General features: G+C 44.4%; 1 protein-coding gene across 6 annotated transcripts in view; it reads right to left on the bottom strand.

The window, feature by feature from the left end:
- The window catches only part of Znf236 (zinc finger protein 236), a 93368-nt gene extending 73042 nt beyond the window's left edge, over positions 1-20326 (bottom strand). Inside the window, exons 1-6 of one of the 6 annotated variants that reach the window (XM_050165006.1) lie at positions 12999-19874; positions 9107-9249; positions 7873-7997; positions 7623-7787; positions 3352-3530; positions 534-658 (exon numbers count right to left, since the gene is read on the bottom strand). In XM_050165006.1, coding sequence (XP_050020963.1) covers positions 534-658; positions 3352-3530; positions 7623-7643 — 325 coding nt within the window. In that variant the 5' untranslated portion in view covers positions 7644-7787; positions 7873-7997; positions 9107-9249; positions 12999-19874. Of the gene's footprint in view, positions 1-533; positions 659-3351; positions 3531-7622; positions 7788-7872; positions 7998-9106; positions 9250-12998 lie in introns of all 6 variants that reach the window. The other 5 variants (XM_050165007.1, XM_050165005.1, XM_050165003.1 and 2 more) reach the window with 5 other exon arrangements.
- Positions 20327-20551: the final 225 nt, after the last annotated feature.

Below are 20551 nucleotides of genomic sequence, written 5' to 3'. Positions count from 1 at the left end.
TGGGTTGATGGTTTGTGAGGCAGGGTCTTACACTACAGACTGGGTTGATGGTTTGTGAGGCAGGGTCTTACACTACAGACTGGGTTGGCCTGGAACCCTATAGCTGAGATAACTCCAAAGCCCTGATCTTCCTGCCTCAGCCTCCTGAGTGGCAGGATTACAGGTCTGTAGCGCCATGCCAGTTACCTTAATGTTTTGTAGTATGTATCATTAAAGCAAAATGTCACACACAGAGACCTGTGCTGCCTTTACTTCTGCAGATCTAAGTAGCCCAGGTACCACACAAGTAACAACCATGTCAACTCCAACTGACTAGAGCTCACTCGACCCAAACACTATTCCATAATTTTTTCATTTATAATCTAGGGCAACTACATGACAAACAGAGAATGAAATCAGAAAATTAGCTAACCGCACCGAGGTTATATAGCAAAGAACACAAAAGCTAGGGTGAGACTGCAAGTTGAATTAGCAGTGAGCACACTTCCTTCGAATCACATAATAAACCATCTGAAAGCAAACGTTTCCCATACCTGTGTGTATCCTTATATGTCGCGTTAACTGACTGGGCTTCTGAAATGTCTTTCCACAGTGTGGACAGGAGTATGTGAAGCCGCTTCTGTCAATGTTCCGATTGTAAGTTCTTGTACCTGATGCCCTGGTACGATATGGGAAAACACTGAGTCATTCTCCTTCCATCACGTTTCTAGGTGAAAGACTGCCGCAGAGTTTAGCTGGAGGGTCATCACAATATGCTTTACTGATAAGTCAAACATCTGTCTGCCCAGCATACAAACACAAAAGTACACATCTATGAGTTGAGTGGTATAAATTCATTTTGCCCATTTCTGGTGAAAATAGAAGCTTGGTTTGCTCACAGTGATTGGGAAGCAAAGGCAGAAGGAATCTTGTAAAGCATGGTTTGTTGGTTTAGTCATGGAGGCCCATGCAGAAACAAGTTCTACATCGACATGCTCTCCTACAGCTTTCTGTGCTCAACAGAACCCGCATGCTGACAAATGTCTACCTCTCACCACATAGCTAGACAACTGACTCTTTACTTGACCTCCCTGGAAACTGACTGACTGGCAACAACAGCCGAACATCAGAAAGAACTCTAGACCCCTGCCTCAGCCTCCAAGGAGTTACATCATCACCTGCCACCAGATACCTTCCCACCGTCAGTGATGACATGCACACCCCTTAAAAGTGCCTGACCATCACAGTCCCCTGTCTTGCTCCTCTTGTTTTCCTGTCTGTCTGTCTGCCTCTGTCATGTCCCCCTCCAAGACTGCCTTTCACTCTTTGACTCTCCCTCTCCCCGCTCTCCCAATAAATCTCTTGCACACACACACACACACACACACACACACACACACACACACACCAAAAAAAAGACCCTGTGGACCCTGTGCCATTTCAATCTATTCCTTTCCGTGTCAAGGAATGGAAATTCCTTAGGTTTAAATCTTAAGACCTCACTCAGGATTCTACAAATCCACCTTCAAAAGCTGTTGGTTTTACTCTCAAACACGTCACTTTCCCGCCACCAACACTACTGCAGTAATGTTATCTGTAGGAGAGCATTGCCTACACCGAGAACATACAGTTTCCTGGCACCCTGCTGCCCTCCTGCAATCACCCATACATTTCCAATCTGCTCCAGAACCCAATGTATGTAGGAAGCATGCATTTTATACACATGGGTACAGACACACGTGTAGAGAGAGAATAAAAACACTCCTAGTGTCCTGCCTCCACCTTCCTACTGCTTAGATTCACATGCAAGATCATGCCTGGTTTCCACAGTGCTAGGGATTGACCCAGAACCTTGTGCATGGGAGGCAAGCACTCTACCAACAGAGCTACATTCCCAAACCACATTGTATTTTTATATAAAACTGACATAGCAATGCATGCCTAAACCTAGCACTCAGGACGTAAATAAGAGGATGATTGTTTAAGGTCACCCTGGACTACAGCAAAACCTGTCTCAAAAATCAGAAATAAGCCGGACACTAAAATAATGGGGATATTAGTCAACAACAGGCAAAATGAAAGTGAAAGACAAGAGACAGGAACCTACTAGTTCCCCTGTCTAAACAGCCCTGGGAGCATATTACATGCTGCCCAGTGTTTATAGATTCCCAACACTTCTTGGTAAAAAGAAGAGACAATCTCTAACCATTATAGTTTGGCATGGTGGCAAGCTGATAACATTGCTGCTAAACAATTGCTGACACTGTCCTTTATAGTAGCCTGTCGAAATCAACTTAGTGACAGGCATGGAGGCATATAACTATTATCCTTGTACTTAGGAGGTTAATCTCTGTAAGTCCAACAGGGGCTACAAAATGAGACCCTATCTTTAAAACAAACAACAACAATAACAACAAACCCCTCCAAACACAAACAAAAAACAACAAAAGAAAGAAGTCAGCTCAGTGAAAGTAACAACCAATCACCACCAGCCGGAAAAAGGAAGTAAGGCAGCCAGGACACCCTCCTTTACTTCTTGTCTATTAATAAACAAACCTTCCTCCCCACTTCAAGGCTAAGGACACACTGGAGGGGGAGGAGCAGTAAGAATTAGAGCCAGAGGATGAAGACGAGGCTTTGAGCCCCTGCCTCTTAGCCAAGGCGTGGCCACTGCACTCAGGAGCTGTTCTAACCTACACAGGAGCTGTACAGCATCCAACCAATCAGCTCTAACCTACACAGGAGCTGTACAGCATTCAACCAATCAGCTCTAACCTACACAGGAGCTGTACAGCATTCAGCCAATCAGCTCTAACCTACACATAAGAGCTACTGGCTATTAATGGCTGCGTTTGCTTCAAGAGCACAGCCACTTGTAAACTGTTCATGATCCAGGAAATAATCCCACAATTGTGCTCGTGCATGTAACCCTAACTAAATTCAGTGACCAGTAAAAAAAAAATCGTGACAGTAGGAATGAGAAGTGTCAGAGAGAATTGCATAAATGAATAGGAAAGAAAGGAAAAGGTGAATATGATCAAAATACACATATATCAAAGTGTCAAAAATAAATGCTAAAAATTTAAAAAAAAAAGGTAAAGAAACAACGTAAGTTAGAATAGCTAAAACTCAAGAACCTGAAAAAATGTTCAGTGTGGTCAAGAGTATATGTATGTACCCAAACAGCAGTGAGGAAACTAGAGTTCTATTGAACAAGTCAACAGTGTTAACAAGACCAGGACAAATCAGCTGTGTGCTCATAGCTGCTGCATTTCTTCCTCAACACCAAAAACTTGAGTCAATCACAGCAAAGTAGGCCAGTTTTCTGGATCCTATAGGGTTTTCACTGTGCTAGTCTGGGAATGACCATACCTAGCTTTACAGTGAGCCTTCATGTGTTCCTTCAGCTCAGGCGTCGTCTCAAACTCCATCTTACAGGCCTTGCAGGTGTGGACTCGGTTGTTTGCCAGCTCCTGTCGGTGCTCCTCCATGTGTATGGCCAGTTGGCTGTGCAGCGTGAACTCATCCCCACACTCAGAGCAAATGAGGTTCTGGAAAAGGAACATTTCCAAGCCACTGCTCCTTAAAAGAACTGGTGCCACTTTGAACATCAGCCCACAAATGACACCTTCCTCTGGAACATATGTCACATTAGCCTCTCAAAAATGCATTATTGTGTCCAAACTGAAATGCATAAAAATCATTTCTACAAGTAAAGGATAAAATGAAAACCACAATTTGCAGACAAACTGGATTCTACACCAAAAGGCTACTGGACATTTGCCAAATGGTCCATGTGTTCCATGAAAACTTCAGAGAAATAGAAAGACTTTAACACATAAAGGTCAGGAAAGAATTCTAGGTGAGATTATAATCTATAGAACACCACCAAACACATAGGTAGGTGATTATTTGTCAATGGAAATGCCCCATTGCCCACTGAGTTATGACTACAGGCTGAATAGCTCACACGGGCAACTAGACTGCTGTAAGTAGGGGACACACAGGACTTAACCCTACTTACCCTGTGCCCAAACCAATATCATCAAAGTTCTCCAGTCTTCTTTAGGACTTGAATAGTTTATATCTAAGTATATAATATATATATATATATATAATATGTAATATATATTTTAATGAATTTATTTCATCTGCTTAATAAGGGTTTTTGCTTTAGTTTGGGATTTGGTTTTTGTTAGACAGGGTTTCATTCTGTAGTTCTGGCTGGTCTGGAACTCACTGAGCAGGCCAGGCTAGCTTCAAACTCTGCCAAACACATTCATGGATTGGAATGGCTAATTTCTTTCCTTTTGTCAGTGGCTCTCTCACTTTTACACAGAATGATCAGATGAATACATCTGGGAAGCAATCTACACAGGCATTACACACACATTTCTCAGAAATGTCTATGTGAAAATGTCTGTTTATATACAATTTGCTCAGATGAAGAAAGGAAGATGGAGCACATCTCCAGAACCAAAGACAACACATGCCTTCACTGTCTCTCTGCTACTGACCTGACAATTCAAAAGAAGCTAGGACCTTCCTCCCACCTCTCAGTACCACAGAGATAACTGAGGAAGTCTCTGCATCCTCCACACCATCAGAAGTATCACGTTTCCTCCTAGACTATGCTGGGGAATTATAGTGCTCTTGAGGAGCCAGCGGAAGTCATGGGGGAAATTTCACACAGCACTTTACTTGGCTGATGATATACCACCTCTGAAGAGCCAGGGTACACAAGATTAAGACTGCTCTGAAGCTTCAGAGTTCCCGAAATGAACACTGGCTCCTCTCTCATCTGCCTCTCCAACCTCCATATGCTGCACTGTCCAGCCAAGCCTCAACATTCCAGGACCGAGCTCTCCTAGTCTCTGTAAGGACTCCAAAATGATGTTCAGTGCATCAAGTTCTCCAAGTTCACCCATAGAACATTGTTCCTCCCTTACATAAACAGAACACACCCTACATCACAGCAATCAACAAATGTGCACAGCCTCCTTGGGAACTGCTAGGTCTGCCAAGTAGTGGGGGAATGCACCTGCTATTCTCCAAACATCCTATAGCACCCTCCAAGGGAGATGAGGAAATTCAATAAAGAACATTAACTTTAATAACTATGTCAAGTTTAAGGAAATGTGCTTAATATTTGGAAACTACAGTTATTTTTCTTCCCTAGCTTGAATAATTTGATAGAGTACTGACCTTAAGGGCTCTGGGACTATTAATTTCAGCAGAGCAGTGAGGAAAACAGTCTACAAATTCTAAAAATGCCACCTCTATCACAGGTAACCCTAAACTAAAAGTCACTTATGCTTCCTAAATACATATATCAAAATGTGTTTTTATGATATTTTCAAATCAATTTATACACAATAAGCACACATTAAAAGAATAATTTTTAAAAAATTATTGATTTTTATTTTATCTATGTAAGTGCTTTGTCTGCATGTAAATGTTCCACATGCATGCACCACTCAAAGAGGCCAAAAGAGGAATTCAAATTTTCTGGAACTGAAGTTACCAACAGTTGTGAGCTACCATGTGGGTGCTAGGAACCAAACCCAGATCCTCCCTCAGAGCAGCCCATGCTCCCAATCACTGAGCCATCTCCCTAGCCCCAGGAGTAACATTTCACTGCTGTACTCCTTTGTCACTTGGAGTACCATTCCCAAGGCCTTGGTGACCCCATGACAACAGAGCAAAGACCCCAGCCAATGGAACCAGTTGTGAACCACTGCAACCTCCACCTGGAACCCACCTGAAAAAGAACTTGAATGAAGTTTGTAGAAGAATAAATATAATAAAAGCAAGTTTTTGAAAATATTGTGTGAAAATCCGAAACCTTTTGGAAATGATGAAAGACTATACATCCCTCTTTCAGAGAAAAACAAAATAAAATTTAAATTGTACAAAGAATACCAGAAGAACAAAAAAAATCTGTTTTGTGTCTTACACAGAAGCTGGGGTTAGATGAAATATAACTAACTAGTCTAGGTAGGTAGATTGGCTAAAGTGCTTGCCTACTGAACTGTATGATGCCCTGGCTTTGATCTCATCAAATGCATAAACTGGATGTGGTGCAGCATCCCTGACTCTCAGCACTCCTCTAGAAGAACAGGTAGGAAGAAAAGAAGTTCTAGGTCACTCTAGTCTACACAGGGATTTCCAGGTCAGTCTAGGATACATTAGCCCCCATTTCAAAACAAGAAAAATAGAGAAGCATGCCCATGGGAAAGCATGTTCGTTCTATACTGTGACCCTGGAAAGGGGCCTTGCCAGAACACAGAGTACCAGCAGAACTTTAAGAACCTTCACTCAATGATCTGACCCTCCAAAGCGCAGCCCAGACCACAGTTTATCCCTTGTTTTTAGCATGTGCTTCACCGTCCCTGACTCTGAGCAGCACAAACGAACACACCCAGCCATGAGCCTCACAGTCCCTGACTCTGAGCAGCACTGGACAATCTGTGGACTTGCCCCCACCTGTACTCTGGTCCCATTTCCAAAACAGGTTCCCACATTGCCTAGGGCATTTAACAGGGTTAAATCCACTTAAACATCTAAGAAGAGGTCATTATTAATGTCAAGACCTAGTGGAAGAGGCCCGTAATCCCAACTACTTAGGAGGCTGAAGAAGATTGTACTGTACGTTCACAGAATGTGTAGACTACAGAGTGAATTCAAAACCAGTCTGGAAAACTCAGGAAAATCTTGTTTCAAAAATTAAAAAATAAATAAATAAATAAAACAAAATGTACGTATGGGTTGGAATACAGATCAGTGATAGAGCATTTCCTTGGCAGGTTCAACATTCACTACTGAGAAAAGCAGAATGCCGATATGAAAGGTACGTCTTTGCTGTAAGCATTCTGATGGTCTCTGTCCTTCAAAGGAGTTGGCTGGACAACTGGGAGGAACAGGCTGCCTAGTGCAGGGCAGCCCCTCTGCCCACTGAACATCATATGAACCACTGTCTGGGCACTTCGCAGCTGCTCTAAAGAAACTGTGCTCCAACTTCAGGAAGCTCTTCATCTCAGCAAGGCCACAGCTCCTACTCCAGACTTGCCCCACTCACAATCATTCCAGACAAACTGCATCAGTTTGGGAAGACCACTCCAGGAGAGACGAGCCTAGAAGATTCTACAGGATCCCGCTCATTTCTCAAGCATGTCAGAGTGAGGAACACGCCCCAGTAACATAGCAGAATGTGATTGGTTTAATTCATGGCCTATGATTGGGCTTCATGTGAGACTTTGTGATTGGTGGACCTGAAAGCTGTGCTGTGATTGGTGCAAATAACAATCATACATTTGCATGCCACAACCACCTCCTGGCTATATAATCTGGCTTTTCAGATTACTTTTCAGGTCACCCAGAAGATACTCTCCTATGCTGCCCCTCTGCACTGGAACATTAGGCCAGATATTCTCCTGAATGGTCTTTCTTGCTTACTTGTGATCTTTACCATGGATAGAGTGGGCAGAGCTAGTAACACAGGCAGCTGAACTGGTAACAGGCTCTAGGAAGGACTGAGGCATCAGAAGTAAAGACGCTGTGGCACTTTTAAATAAAGAAGCTTCTAGAGTTGGCCCCTATAAATCAGGCTGATGATTAACAACAAACACACATTAAACCATTACCTCTTCCTTCTCATGGAGCATAATATGTGCTTTGAGACTGGCCACTCTGGAGAACCTCTTGTTGCACACAGGACAGACAGGATCTTCTGCATTGTGTGTACACTTATGAAGTGTCAAGTTGAATTCAACATTAAATGTTTGGGGGCACTGGTCACAACGGTGTGGCTATTTGACAAAAAAGAAGGAATTGAGTTACGACCTTTCCAAAGATGTTATTAAAATAATAAGTACTGGGTGTGGAGGCACACACCTTTAATCCCAGCACTCAGGAGTCAGAGGCAGATAGATCTCTGTAAATTTGAGGCCAGCCTGGTCTATAGATTGAGTTATAGAACAGTCAGGGCTCCCAAGGCTTCTGGTAGAATTTTCAAAGGACTGCAAACAGAACATCACATGTAAAACTACTGACTTTCATCAGAAACATAGACTGAAAAAAAAGAAAAAGAAAAACTACTGACTTTCTTTTCTTGATTATATTATCTGGCCTCAAACTCCCAATCCTCCTGCCTCCACCTCCCTAGTGTTAAGATAAGCATGTGCCTAATTACCTAACTCCAAAACTATTTCTACTGTGTGACACTGAGATGAATCCACTGGGTTGTAGCCCTGTGAGACATGAGGAAATTCAGCCCAGTAGATGGGTTTTCCTCCTGCTTCTAAGAACTCACTCATTGTAACAAAACTACTTCTAGAAAAACAAATAACCAAGAACATTTTCCTCTAGATTTCAACAGTTGCTTCTCTCAGTCCAAAGTTCCCTCTGCATGGAAACATTCTCTCTCTTACCTGTAAAACGAAAGGCAAAGCAATGGCTGGTATCTCTCTGCAGCCTTTCAGACTGGGAAAGCACAGCCATGTCTTCCACCAGCACCATGAGACGGCACGTCACAGTGAAATCTGAGCCTCACTCCCCCTCTCCAGGAGACCAGCTCCCACTCTCTAAGCAAAGGAAAGTCAGCCAGCCCTTTCAACTGCACTTTCAAGCTGCTTCCCATCTATTTTCACTATGTCATATCTGGAAGGATTAGCAAAAAAAGGGTTCAACTCTCTCTTTAAAAGGACACACAGGGAATGAAGGGAAAGAAGGAGCAGCTCAATAGCAGAACATATGCTGAACACCACAAGGTCCTGCGTATAATCCTCACCTCCAGTCATCTCCAAAAGACAGTACTGACTCCTGTTAAACAAATGTAAAGCCTCAAGAATGCCATAAAGACAACTTGAAAGCAAAATACCCTTTAAGGAAAAAAGCATGTCAAAATAACCACCCTGAATCCAGTTGTATAGGAAACCAAAATATCAAAAAGTCTTATTTCTCTGTCTGCTCACAAATAATTTCAATACAGACATTCACTAGAGCACAGTGTCAAAAGAACGGCAAAATGTTTACATACTATGAAATGAGCTATAATTTTGTCTTACATGACTCTATCGCACCTCCAATTTCAGAGCCCTCGTTCTGGAGTCCTCTTGGAAATACCCACCTTGTCATTTTGCTCATGTTCCCTCATGTGACGCTGAAACTGAGACTCTTTTGGAAAAGACAGCAAACAGATCTCACATTTGTGGAAGCTTGGTATCTGACAGTCATCGTCAAGATCATCATCATTTAACGCCAAAACTCCATCTATAAAATTTCATAAGTGCAGACAGTGAGCACCCGGTGTTAGTCCACTACAGAAACAAAACTAGATCATTTGGCTACTTTAATTTTCATATTGCTATTTTACATTTATAGATGTTTTGCCTGCATGCATGTCTTACACACCCCTGGCATGCTGTGCCCTCAGAGGCCAGAAGAGGCCATTAGGTCCCCTAGAACTTGAGTTATAAATGGTTGTAAAGTGACATGTGGGTGCTGGAAATTGAACCCAGGTCCTCTGGAAGAACAGTGAGTGCTCTCTGGCCCCTCATTTGGCTATTATTAAAAACAGAAATTTATAAGAGACTTGAATTTGAAAAATGGACACATTAGAGTTTAGAAATGAGAAATCCTGGGATGCCTGAGATTATGGGACAAAAAAATTCAAAATACTTCGCAGGATTTCTAGAAACCTGAAACTAATTTCCTAAGGCAACACACACACACATACACACACACGAAGGTTCCTTGAACTTTGCCAGCATGTGACATCTAACTCACAATAAATGCAGGCAAAACACCAATGCAAATAAAAATAAATGATTTTTTTAAAAAAAGAATATATCAGCTTCCTATACCACTCAGTAGGCTCAACTCTATAAAAATATAAAAGTCTCCAACTGTGAACTCTTTATCTCTGAAAATTGCTGCAAAGAAAGAGTAAGTCAAAAAGAAAAACTCTTGTTCTCTCAAATAGTGAGAAACTGCAATCCTTTGTTTGGTCAACTATAGTGGCACAAAAGGACTTCCCACACAGGGATAATACTTCAAACTTAAAAGTATTTTTAGAAGTATCAAAAAATATAACAATATAGTACAGGTCACATAAATTTGCCAAAAATGTCGAATAAAGACTTTCTAAATAATTACAATTTTTAAAGTATATACATCTCAAGTTTTGAGATTAGGACATAAAATAAATAATACTTCAGAACTATACAAGAATGACAAATAAATTACAGGCCATTTTATATCAAATCTGGGAACCGGGAAAGGAGTTCAGTTGGGAGAGTTACCATGCATGGGGCCCTGGGTTCAATCCCAAGAACCACAGAGGTGCACATTGGTAAACCCAGCTCTTAGGAGATGGATTCAGAGTGGACAGAATTTCAAGGTCATGCAGACAAGATGTGCCCACTGATGCAATAGTGGCCTGGAGGCTAAAGGGGTAACCAAGTACTTTCTGGCTGGATTTGAAGACTGCTCCATAGAAGGCAATTTAGGCCTGGTCTGAAACCTGGCTCCAGAGATCCCAGGCCCAAGTGGGAAAGATAGGTCTCAAGTTGTCAAGTGGACAACTAAATATGTCCACTGCTTTCTAAATATTTATATTCATATATGTAGACTAGTAAATACTGTATGTAGGAAATCAGTTTTTATATATCAAAGAAAACTACCAATAAAATTCTCATGTTCTTACTACTAGTTACAGAATGGAGAGAACATCTGCCAGTCCACTAAGAAATCATAGAACTCAACTCTCAAAAGTGGCCCACATCTAATCCCAACACTTGGGAGGTGACCACAAGAGGATTACCATGAATTTGAGCCCATGTGAACTATGCATAAGATGTCAGCCTGGCCTAGTGTGAGACTCTTTCTCAAAACTTAAAATAATCAGGAGGCTGGAGAGGGTTCGGTAGTTAAGAGCACTTATTGCTCTTGTACCTCCAAGTACCAGGCATGCATGTTGTACATGTACATACATGCAGGCAAAACACTCACAAGCATCAAATAAAATAAACCTAATTTCTTTTAAATCAGTTTGCTGCCTTAACATAAAAAATTTTTATTAAAAATATTTTAACAAAATTACTTACGAATCTTTTTTTCATTATTTTTTAGACAGAGTCTAACTATGTATCCCTGACTGGCCTGGAACTTGGAAACCCACCTACCTGCACTGCCCAATTGCTGGGATTAAAGGCATGTACCCCACGCCTCCTTTACAAAGCTTTTAATGTATGACTTAATAAAGTAAAGCTGGGCCAGATGGTGGTGGTGCACCCCTTCAATCCCAGCACTCGGGAGGCAGAGGCAGGCGAATCTCTGTAAGTTCGAGGTCAGCCTGGTCTACAGAGTGAGCTCCAGGACAGCCAGGACCGTTTCACAGAGAAACCCTGTCTCAAAAAAAAAAAAAAAAAAAAGGAAAGCTGGATGTAGAGTTTGGCTGGATATGTGACCCAACAGTGTCACAGTCTGGTACACCCCAGAACACTATAAGCTAAACTGACTTCGGTTATACCCACAACTGCTTTCATGTAACTAAAGTACATAAATGTTAGCCAAGTGAAGTCAAATACCCTTAATAACACTATAAAAACATTCATTTTACATCCTTCTGAAAGCACCTCTAGGAGCCCTCAAGGCCCCAAGCAGCACAGCTTGAGAACCACCGTGGTGAGCCTGACTGCTGTAAGGCTGCCTTCAAACAAGTCTAAGGAAGCTCTCTCTGAACGAGCCACAACACTTGGGCTGCGCAGTAAAAGATGGTCTCTCAAAAAAGGGAATCAAAAAGGCCAAAAGCAAAGAACAAATGCCAAAAAAAAAAAAAAAAAAAGTCAAAATTGGCACCATCAAGGCTAGTAGCAATGATTGGTGGCAGAGAGAGCTGAGATGGAGGCCAAAGGATTTTGGGGGGTTTGAGGTTTAATCAGAACCCTGAGTTGACCTCCTGTGAAGTTTAACGAGGGTGTGGCCCGAGACTACATTTGAGAAGATCGTCCACCATGAAAAGTGAGAGACAGAGAGAGATGAACAACAGAGTCCAGTTTGAAAGCCCCACCTTTGGGGCTGTGGGGTCCTTGGAAAGGTGCGGAGGGTTGCAAACCCAGTTCTCAGGAAGCAGGTACAAACTTAGCTATGGAGCTGGAGAGATGGTGCAGTATGTTAAAAAAAGAAGAAGAAGAAGAAGAAGCACTTGCCAACAAACACACAATAAAAAAGAACGCAACTAAAAACTTTTAAAGAGACTTAGTTATGAAATGTCTTGAGAAACAAGAGAAACAGAATTAAGTCTTCGATTTGGTCCTTTGTGGGCAGTGCTACCATCTGGTGAAATGTAGTGCCCGGAGAGGAAGGAACTCTCAGCCTTGACTCAACGGGAATTTCACATTCTTTCTCTCTAACCCTCTTCACACTGCACCTTACATTAATATTAGCATAAAACAAGTTATCCAAAACAAACACCATAAACACAGGAGCACGCGCGCGTGCGCGCACACACACACACAATCACACAATCACACACACACACACACACACACACACACACACACACACTCTCGTATGAAAATACGGCCAAGGCCGAAGCGGTGAGCTATCAGTCATCGATGAACAGTCTGGGCAGTTAATCTCATCCAGATACCTGCTAATATTACTATACAGCCACCATTGCTCCAAGCAGTCCATGAAAACAACCGTGTATGAAATCTGTGAAATCGCTGGCTGTAGTCCATAAACAGTGTTCAGATTGACCTATCGACACGCCTGTTGACTCTGTAGTAACTTCTAGTTTGGGTGTCCTGTGCCCAAGCTCGCACTGATGCCAGCTCCTCACCCATCTTAGCATAGCCCTTTGTAGGTCCAGACCCGATGTGAACGTGGGCGTCCGCACCTGGGCTCCCTGATGACAGCTCTTGAACCTCGGGGCACTCATCCCCAAGGACAGTCAAACCCTGAGTCACTAAGCAGCAACCGGCTAAGTAAACATAATAGAAGTTGGGGCGATTCACCTTCCATTGCGTCCCAGACAGGCACCGCCTTCCCAGCGCCTAAGCAGGGTCCTTTCCCAGCAAGCTTGACTGCACAAACCGCCCAGGGCTGCTTCGGGACCACAAACGTAGGGACTCCGGGGCAAGTAGTTCCCAAGACTGAGACTAAACCCTGGCTCTCACAGCTGAGCTCTGCACCTCTCAACCCGATGACCCCCATCCCATCTCAAAAGAACGCGGTGGCAATGGATGCCTGTTTCCTCCTCCTCGCGCTGGAGGAGGGGCCCCCACTAAGCGCCAGGCTGAGGAGAGGCGACGGTGTGGGTGACATTTTCCCCATCACTTCGCCCGCTGTAAAACTGTGCACTTCTTCCCTTAGAAGAAATAGGCCCCAGTTATCGCAAACGAATTCAGCCAGCGAGGCAGAAACGGCCGAGGGGAATGCTGCCCCCGAGGCCTACTGTGCGCAGGAGAGCCTACTGTGTGCACCGCCCCCCCCCCCGCGGGACCCCCCTCCAGGTCCTCGTTGCCCGACGGCCTGGGGTTCCTTAGAAACGCGGAACCCGGACACACCGGAAGAGCGGGCACTCCCTCGGGCCTGCGCCGGGGACGGCCGAGGCCGACAGGGGACGGGCGGAAGGGACAGGGAGACATGGAGGGAGGGGACTGAGGAGACCACGACGCTGAGCTGAGCGGAGGGAGCCCGCGGCATGGAGGGCGGGGGACTGCCTGGAGGATCGGGACTCGGGAGGGCGGTGAGGAGATTCGCAGGACAGGGGCTCGGGAGGGAGCCGACAGGAACTCGGGAGAAGGAGGAGGAGGAAGCCGCCGCCCGCGCCGCCGCCCCCGCTCCGCCACGGCCCGGAAAGTAGGCCCAGCGCGGAGGGGCCCGGCCGCGGCGCCCGTATCCGTCCGCCCGCGCTGCGCCCGCCCGGCCAGTCGCCGCCGCCCGCCCTCCGCGCCGCTCCCGGCGCACCCCGCGCCCATCCGGGGACTCGGTGGCCGCCGCGGGCCTTACCGGAGTCGCCGCGCGCCGCACCGTCCCGGGACTTCGGGGGGCGGCCCCGCGGCATCGTCGCGGCGGCCCACCCCTCAATCGCGCTCTCCCTCGGCGGGCGGGCGGGCGCGCACGCGCGGCACCGGGCGGGCGAGCGAGCGAGCGGGCGGGCTGCGGGTCGCGGCCGGACCCAGCCCGCCGGGCTCACAGGGCTACGGCGCCCGGACGCTCGGGCAGCAGAGCTCGGACCGCGCCGGCCTCGGCGGGTTCCATGGCCCGCGGGCCGCGGCGGGGGCGTTAGGAGCGGGCAGTGGGGGCGGGGGCGCCGTTGTGCGCATGCGCGGCCTGCCAGGCGGCGGCGTCACCTGGCTCGGCGATCCGCCGGGCTCGGAGGCCTGCAGGCTGGCAGCCCGAGTGTGCAGTCGGCCCCGGAGCCCTTTCGGTGCCCCCGACTGTGCCCGGACAGCCGACCGGCTCACCCCTGCATTCCTCCCATCCCGGGAAATGAAAACGGTCCCAGTGTGGTTTGGATGTCACGCGCTTGCCTACGTTCACTTGTGTTCACTTACGTTGACGGTCACCTCTGATCCGAGCAAGCAAAGTGCCCCAGCACATCTTTCTACTCGGGACTCCTTTGTAAGCATGCCTGCCCAGACCTCCGGAGTGTCGGAAGGCCAGGGAAGGAAGCCTACCCACAGAGATGCCAGTGGACTACCGGTAACGGGCCGATCTCAGAGATGCACCACTCACAGGCTCCATTCGGGTGTGTCTTTTTGGCGGCTTTGTTGTCCCCTTTAACTCCGATCAGTGACCTATTCACAGCGGCACAGGTTAAGAATCTCGCAGAGTGTGGTGACTCACCTTTAATCCCAACAGTTGGAAGGCTAAGACAGCAAGATGGAAAAGTGTAAAGTTGAAGCCTACCCGGGCTATCTGGTAAGTTCCAGGCTTAAGTGAGACCTTCTGTCAAAATATAAATAAATAAATAATAAAGAAAGAATGATCAGAGAAAGGAATGACCATTTTGTGTTATATGATCTCAGAATTGATCTTCAGGCAAGCTTTATTCGTTAAAACACAAAACAAAATATCAATACATGCCATGTTTACTGAGACATACCAAAAGTCTACAAGCTGAGTGATTGGCGCCTAGGTGATGGAACAATAAAGACACAAGATCTGGCGATGGTGGTGAACACCTTTAATCCCATCAGTCGGAAGGTAGAGGCAGGCGGATCTCTGTGAGTTCGAGGTCAGCCTGATCTACACAGCTAGTTCCAGGACAGAATCCAAAGCTATAGAGAAATCCTATCTCAAAAAACAAAACAAAAAAGATACAAAACTAGAATAAATGTTTAAAAAGTCAAACGATTTGTAAGATCTGAAGAAAGCTAGATAACTAATCAAATGTTAAAATAGGAGTTCAAAAATCTTAGACTAAGGAGACGGCTTCCGGGGGGGACAGAATTCCTCAGGAAAGCCTAGCAACCAAGTTCCCAAACCCCAGGTGAAACTGACTTTCAGAGCTGCCCTCTCACCGCACCCACGCCCCACACAACAATATATTCTTTTAAAACAATGTACCAGAGTAATTTTTGAAAACAAGATTGGTTACGACTAGTAAAGTTGGAAAGAGTCTTTTGAAGTGCACGCCTTTAATCCCAGCACTCTGGAGGCAGAGGCAGGCAGATCTCTGTGAGTTTGAGACTAGCCTGATCTACACAGCTAGTTCCAGAATAGCCAGAGTTACACAGAAAAACCCTGTCGCAAAATAAATAAATAGATAGATAGATAAAACACCTAACAAGTTTTTAAGTAAATCAGTAGTCCTTCACAGAAAATGCCTCTAGTCTTTCCAGTTCTTACAGGGGACCAAATTCAGTTCCCAGCACACATTCTTACTTGGGTTACAACCACCTATAACTTCAGCTCCAAGGAATCTAACAGCCTCTATTGGCTTCTGAAGGCAGTGCACTCATGTACAAATCCACATAGACATAAATATAAGTTAATTTTTTATTTTAAGATTTTTTTTGGCATTTATGAATTGTACATATATATGAATGTATATCCTGTTTGATTGTAAGAAAGCTTTGAAACAATTTTGTAAGAAATTTATGTAAGGTGAAGAAATAAATGAATTATGATAAAGGGGGGAAGGAAGGAGTCAGAGACAGTAAGTATGATACTAACCCAATAAGTCATACAGTAATACAAGTGAATTAAAAGTTGGGCTCCAGGCTCCTTAGTCCAAGCAGAAAAGATGCGCTCACAGTCACAATCACACCAACCTGTGGTTTGGATGATACGTCGTCTCTCTAATGGAGCTGAACTGGGCTTTTCCAGTTACTCCTCTGTGTAGTTACTACAGTTCACATAGTAAAGTTGCCGTGCTGGGTGCGTTATCAGGCAGCAGGATCCCTACCATTGTTCTCTACAGCTGATTCTTCATTGCATCTCTCCTAGAAAACGGTTACCTCGTGTCAGGAAAACTTAGGGGAAGCAAGGGTCTCAACAACACATAGTGGACGACTTTCTCATGGTCTTACCATGACATGTAGAACCCACAGTGACTTAACAGTCACTTAAAGATGGGATGGTCCTTCAGGATTCCTGCTTCATGGAAGAGTCTTCCAGACATTCTGTGAGGCCAGATATCTCTGCCGTTTCTAGATTTTTGGAAGTTGCTTACAGTGCATTTCCTGTTTACTTAGGTTATATTATATACCTCTAGGGTCTTTGATGGAGTTGAAGTCTAGATAGTTATAATTATAGTTTTCCTCAGTTATGATAAAAGGTAAATTATATATGAAACATTTAGATTGTCAAAGATAGGTGATAAAGTATTTTCTTTAACTTTGCCAAATATAAATAGGCTAAATATTGTAATTATAATTCTTGCTTATTACCTGCTTTGTTATATGTAATTTTTTTTTTCGAGACAGGGTTTCTCTGTAGCTTTGGTTCCTGTCCCGGAACTAGCTCTTGTAGACCAGGCTGGCCTTGAACTCCCAGAGATCCGCCTGCCTCTGCCTCCCTAGTGCTGGGATTAAAGGCATGCGCCACCACCACCTGGCTGTTATATGTAATTTACAATGTTAAAGTTAAAACTTTCCCTTTTAATTAGACAGAAAAGGGGAGATGATGTAGGATATCTTTCTGTATGCTGTGAATATGTGTCTCATTGGTTGGTGAATAAAGCTGTTTGAGAAAGGTGGGAAATCCAAGCAAAGATACAGATAGTAAAAAATCGGAGTTAGGAAGATGCCATGTAGCTGCTGAATGAGTAACATCCTGGAGCATCACAGTAAACCATAACCTCTGGACAATGTACAGATTAATAGAAATGGATTAATTTAATTGTGAGAGCTAGTCAGTAATATTCCTGAGTCATTGCCCAAACAGTTATAACTGATATTGAGGCTCTGAGTGGTTATTTTATAAGTGGCTACGGGGACCCACGAGCAGGAAAGAAAAACATTCAACTACACCCCTCCCCTGAAATATTTTGTCTTTGCTCTTTATTAATTGTAATGGATACAGTGTTCTGTTTGCTTATATGTCTGCAGACCAGAAGAGGGCACCAGATCTCATTATAGGTGGTTGTGAGCCACCACGTGGTTGCTGGAAATTGAGCTCAAGAGGTCTGAAAGAGCAGTCAGTGCCCTTCACCTCTGAGCCATCACTCCAGGGTTTCAACAACCAATGCTGTTCCACTCTTCTGGCTGGGTATCCAACAGGCTCAGTAGGAGCAGCTGCCCCCTGCTTGTACCTGCCTCTGGAAAGACATGGATGACCACCTCCAAATGCCCTAGTTCCCTGAATGTCTCTCCTCCTCTCTGACTGCTGTGTGTGGTGTCTCGCAGACACATGATGGGGTCCCTGTGTGTGTATCTCTCTGCTTACATTCCCAGAAATTCTTTAGTCTCAGGAATTGATTTTAGAAATTGTTTTAATAATATGATTTCAGCCTCTTTTTAGGAATTATCCATTTTTGACAGCCTTTCTAAAATTATTTCATACCTTGTCTCTTTCACATTCCCTGTCTCTCCACTCTAGCTAAGTTCTTAATTTTTCTGCAACTAATTTTATCCTTGTAGCCAACTAGCCTACCCACTCAAACTGGTGGCTCAATTATCTTTTGTATTTTGATTATTTTTAAAACGTGCTTCTTCTGCTCCTGATTTGGACCTTGAGATTTCTGTCCGGTGCTCCAATGTGGGTCTCTGTCTCTGTCTCCTTTCATCGCCTGATGAAGGTTAATATTCAGGAGGATGCCTATATGTTTTTCTTTGGGTTCACCTTCTTATTTAGCTTCTCTAGGATCACTAATTATCGGCTCAATGTCCTTTATTTATGGTTAGAAACCAAATATGAGTGAGTATATCCCATGTTCCTTTTTTTGGGTCTGGCTTACCTCACTCAGGATAGTGTTTTCTATTTCCATCCATTTGTTTGCAAATTTCAAGAAGTCCTTGTTTTTTACTGCTGAGTAGTACTCTAATGTGTATATATTCCATACTTTCTTCATCCATTCTTCCATTGAAGGGCATCTAGGTTGTTTCCATGTTCTGGCTATTACAAACAATGCTGAGTGACTGGGCTCTCACCAGGCAGCCCAAGCTTTAAATCTACAGTAATCTTTTTGTCTCGGCCTCCCAAGTGCTGCAATAAGAGGAATAATTTCAATTTTTCCAACTTGTAATTATAAAGTTACCAAGCATACAAAAAGTTTGGAAATCAAAATAAATACCCTGATCCAACTGTTCTTGATATTTTTTCCTTATCATTTTTTCTACAGATTTTGTTGAACTGTTTGAAATAAATTGCATGCAGCATCTTAGCCATAAATAATTCCGTAGAAATTTTCTTCAGCAGTCACAGAGCCATGGTTAATTTTTTATATATTTGAAAGCAGTTAACTCCTAACATTATCTAGCCCACATTCATATTTTTCCATTTGTCCTGATAATGTCTTATTTTCTTACTTTTTAATTAGGATTGAGTGAGAGTTTGTCTAATTTAAATTTTGTTTGCTTGTTTGTTTTTTGGAAAAGGGTTTCACTATGTAGACCAACCTGAACTTAGAGATCTACCTGCCTCTGGCCTCCTGAGTACTGAAATTAAAGGCATGTACCACAACACCTAACCTCATGCTTAAAATTTTAGAATATCCTGTGAACCACCCAGTGGTTGCTGGAAATTGAAGCCAAGTCCTCCAGAAGAGCTGACAATGCTCTCTAGCCCCTCTCTAGCCACCTCTCTATCCCCCAAGTTATGATTTTTTAAAAAATAGATAAAATGGCAGCCACATCCAAATTAGAATTTGCTATGATATTTCATTCCGACTCAAGTCTTCAAGCACATGGAGGGTGAGAAAGAGGCAGGAAATGAGAATAAACCTTGTCCCCTGTGAGGGGGCCTTCAGGTATCACAGGAATGGCTGCCAGTCAACGTGAGACTCCCCTGTGCACCAAGCACCTGGTGAGACTTCAAAGGCAGAATCCCATGCTTGCAGGCCGTCACTGTTAGCCAAGGCCATGTGCCATTCTGTAAAGTTCCTCCATTAGTGTGCTTTTGTAGAACCTGCTCTCCCCGCCTTCAAAGGTTATTTTACTGTTGTAGTTTAAAAAGAAAATGGCTCCCAAAGGGAGTGGTACTATCAGGAGGTGTGGCCTTATTGGAGGAATAGTCACAGTGTCACAGTGTCGGTGAGCTTTGAGTTCTGTGCGGAAGCTACTCCCAGTGTCAGAGATAAGCTGTTGCCTACAAGATGGAGGACTGTCAGCTGCTACTCCAGTACAGTCGGCCTGCTCCCCACCATGATGATAGTGGACTGAACCTCTGAAACCGTAAGCAAGCCACCCCAATAAAATGTTTTTAAGAGTTGCCGTGCTCATGATGTCTTGTCTCTTCACAACAATAGAAACCCTAACTAAGACACATACATGCAGGCCCCAGGCTAACAGGTCCCTCCCTCTCCCTACCAGCCAGGAATCAGGGGCAGCTTGACTGCAATCATACTGTGGACTACTTATTAATCACATGACTTAGAACCTCTCCCTCTGAAACGTGAGAAGGGACCCTGCATTCTTCCTAATGTTCTGAAGCCTCCTCAGGGCCCCTATCATGCTGCTGTCCACCTGCTCATGAAGTTAATAACGATTGGATCATTTATTCAAAAACATTCTATTACAGTGTTCCCCTGGAACCCCAAACCCAAACCTTTCTGTTAGGACCAGAGAGAAGCAAGCACTCTGACGACCGCCTCTAATAGGATGTTGGGACAGAATGTGTGTCAAGCTTTGTTGGGGACTGTGGGCCCCCAGACCCTGAATTTCTTGAAACAAACAAACAAACTTGTTTTCCTCTACTCTGAGCAGCCTTCAGCTGCTCTGAGCAGGAGACCCTGATGGCAGGGGGTTGGTTCTGATGGGTCCACAGCTGAAAGCTCCAGAGAGCTGGGGCGTGGCCAGAGCCTATATAAGCTGCACCTGAGCACAATAAAGTGGGCATTCTTGGCATTCTTGCCTCAAGGATGACCCTGTGGCCCTGTCTGTCTGTCTGTCTCTGTGTT

Source organism: Alexandromys fortis, unplaced genomic scaffold (assembly GCF_014885135.2).
Source record: "Alexandromys fortis isolate MF-2015 unplaced genomic scaffold, M_Fortis_MF-2015_v1.1 scaffold_160, whole genome shotgun sequence".
NCBI lineage: Eukaryota > Metazoa > Chordata > Mammalia > Rodentia > Cricetidae > Alexandromys > Alexandromys fortis.
Note: the sequence above shows the minus strand (reverse complement) of the source record. Positions and strands in the feature narration are given on the sequence as shown.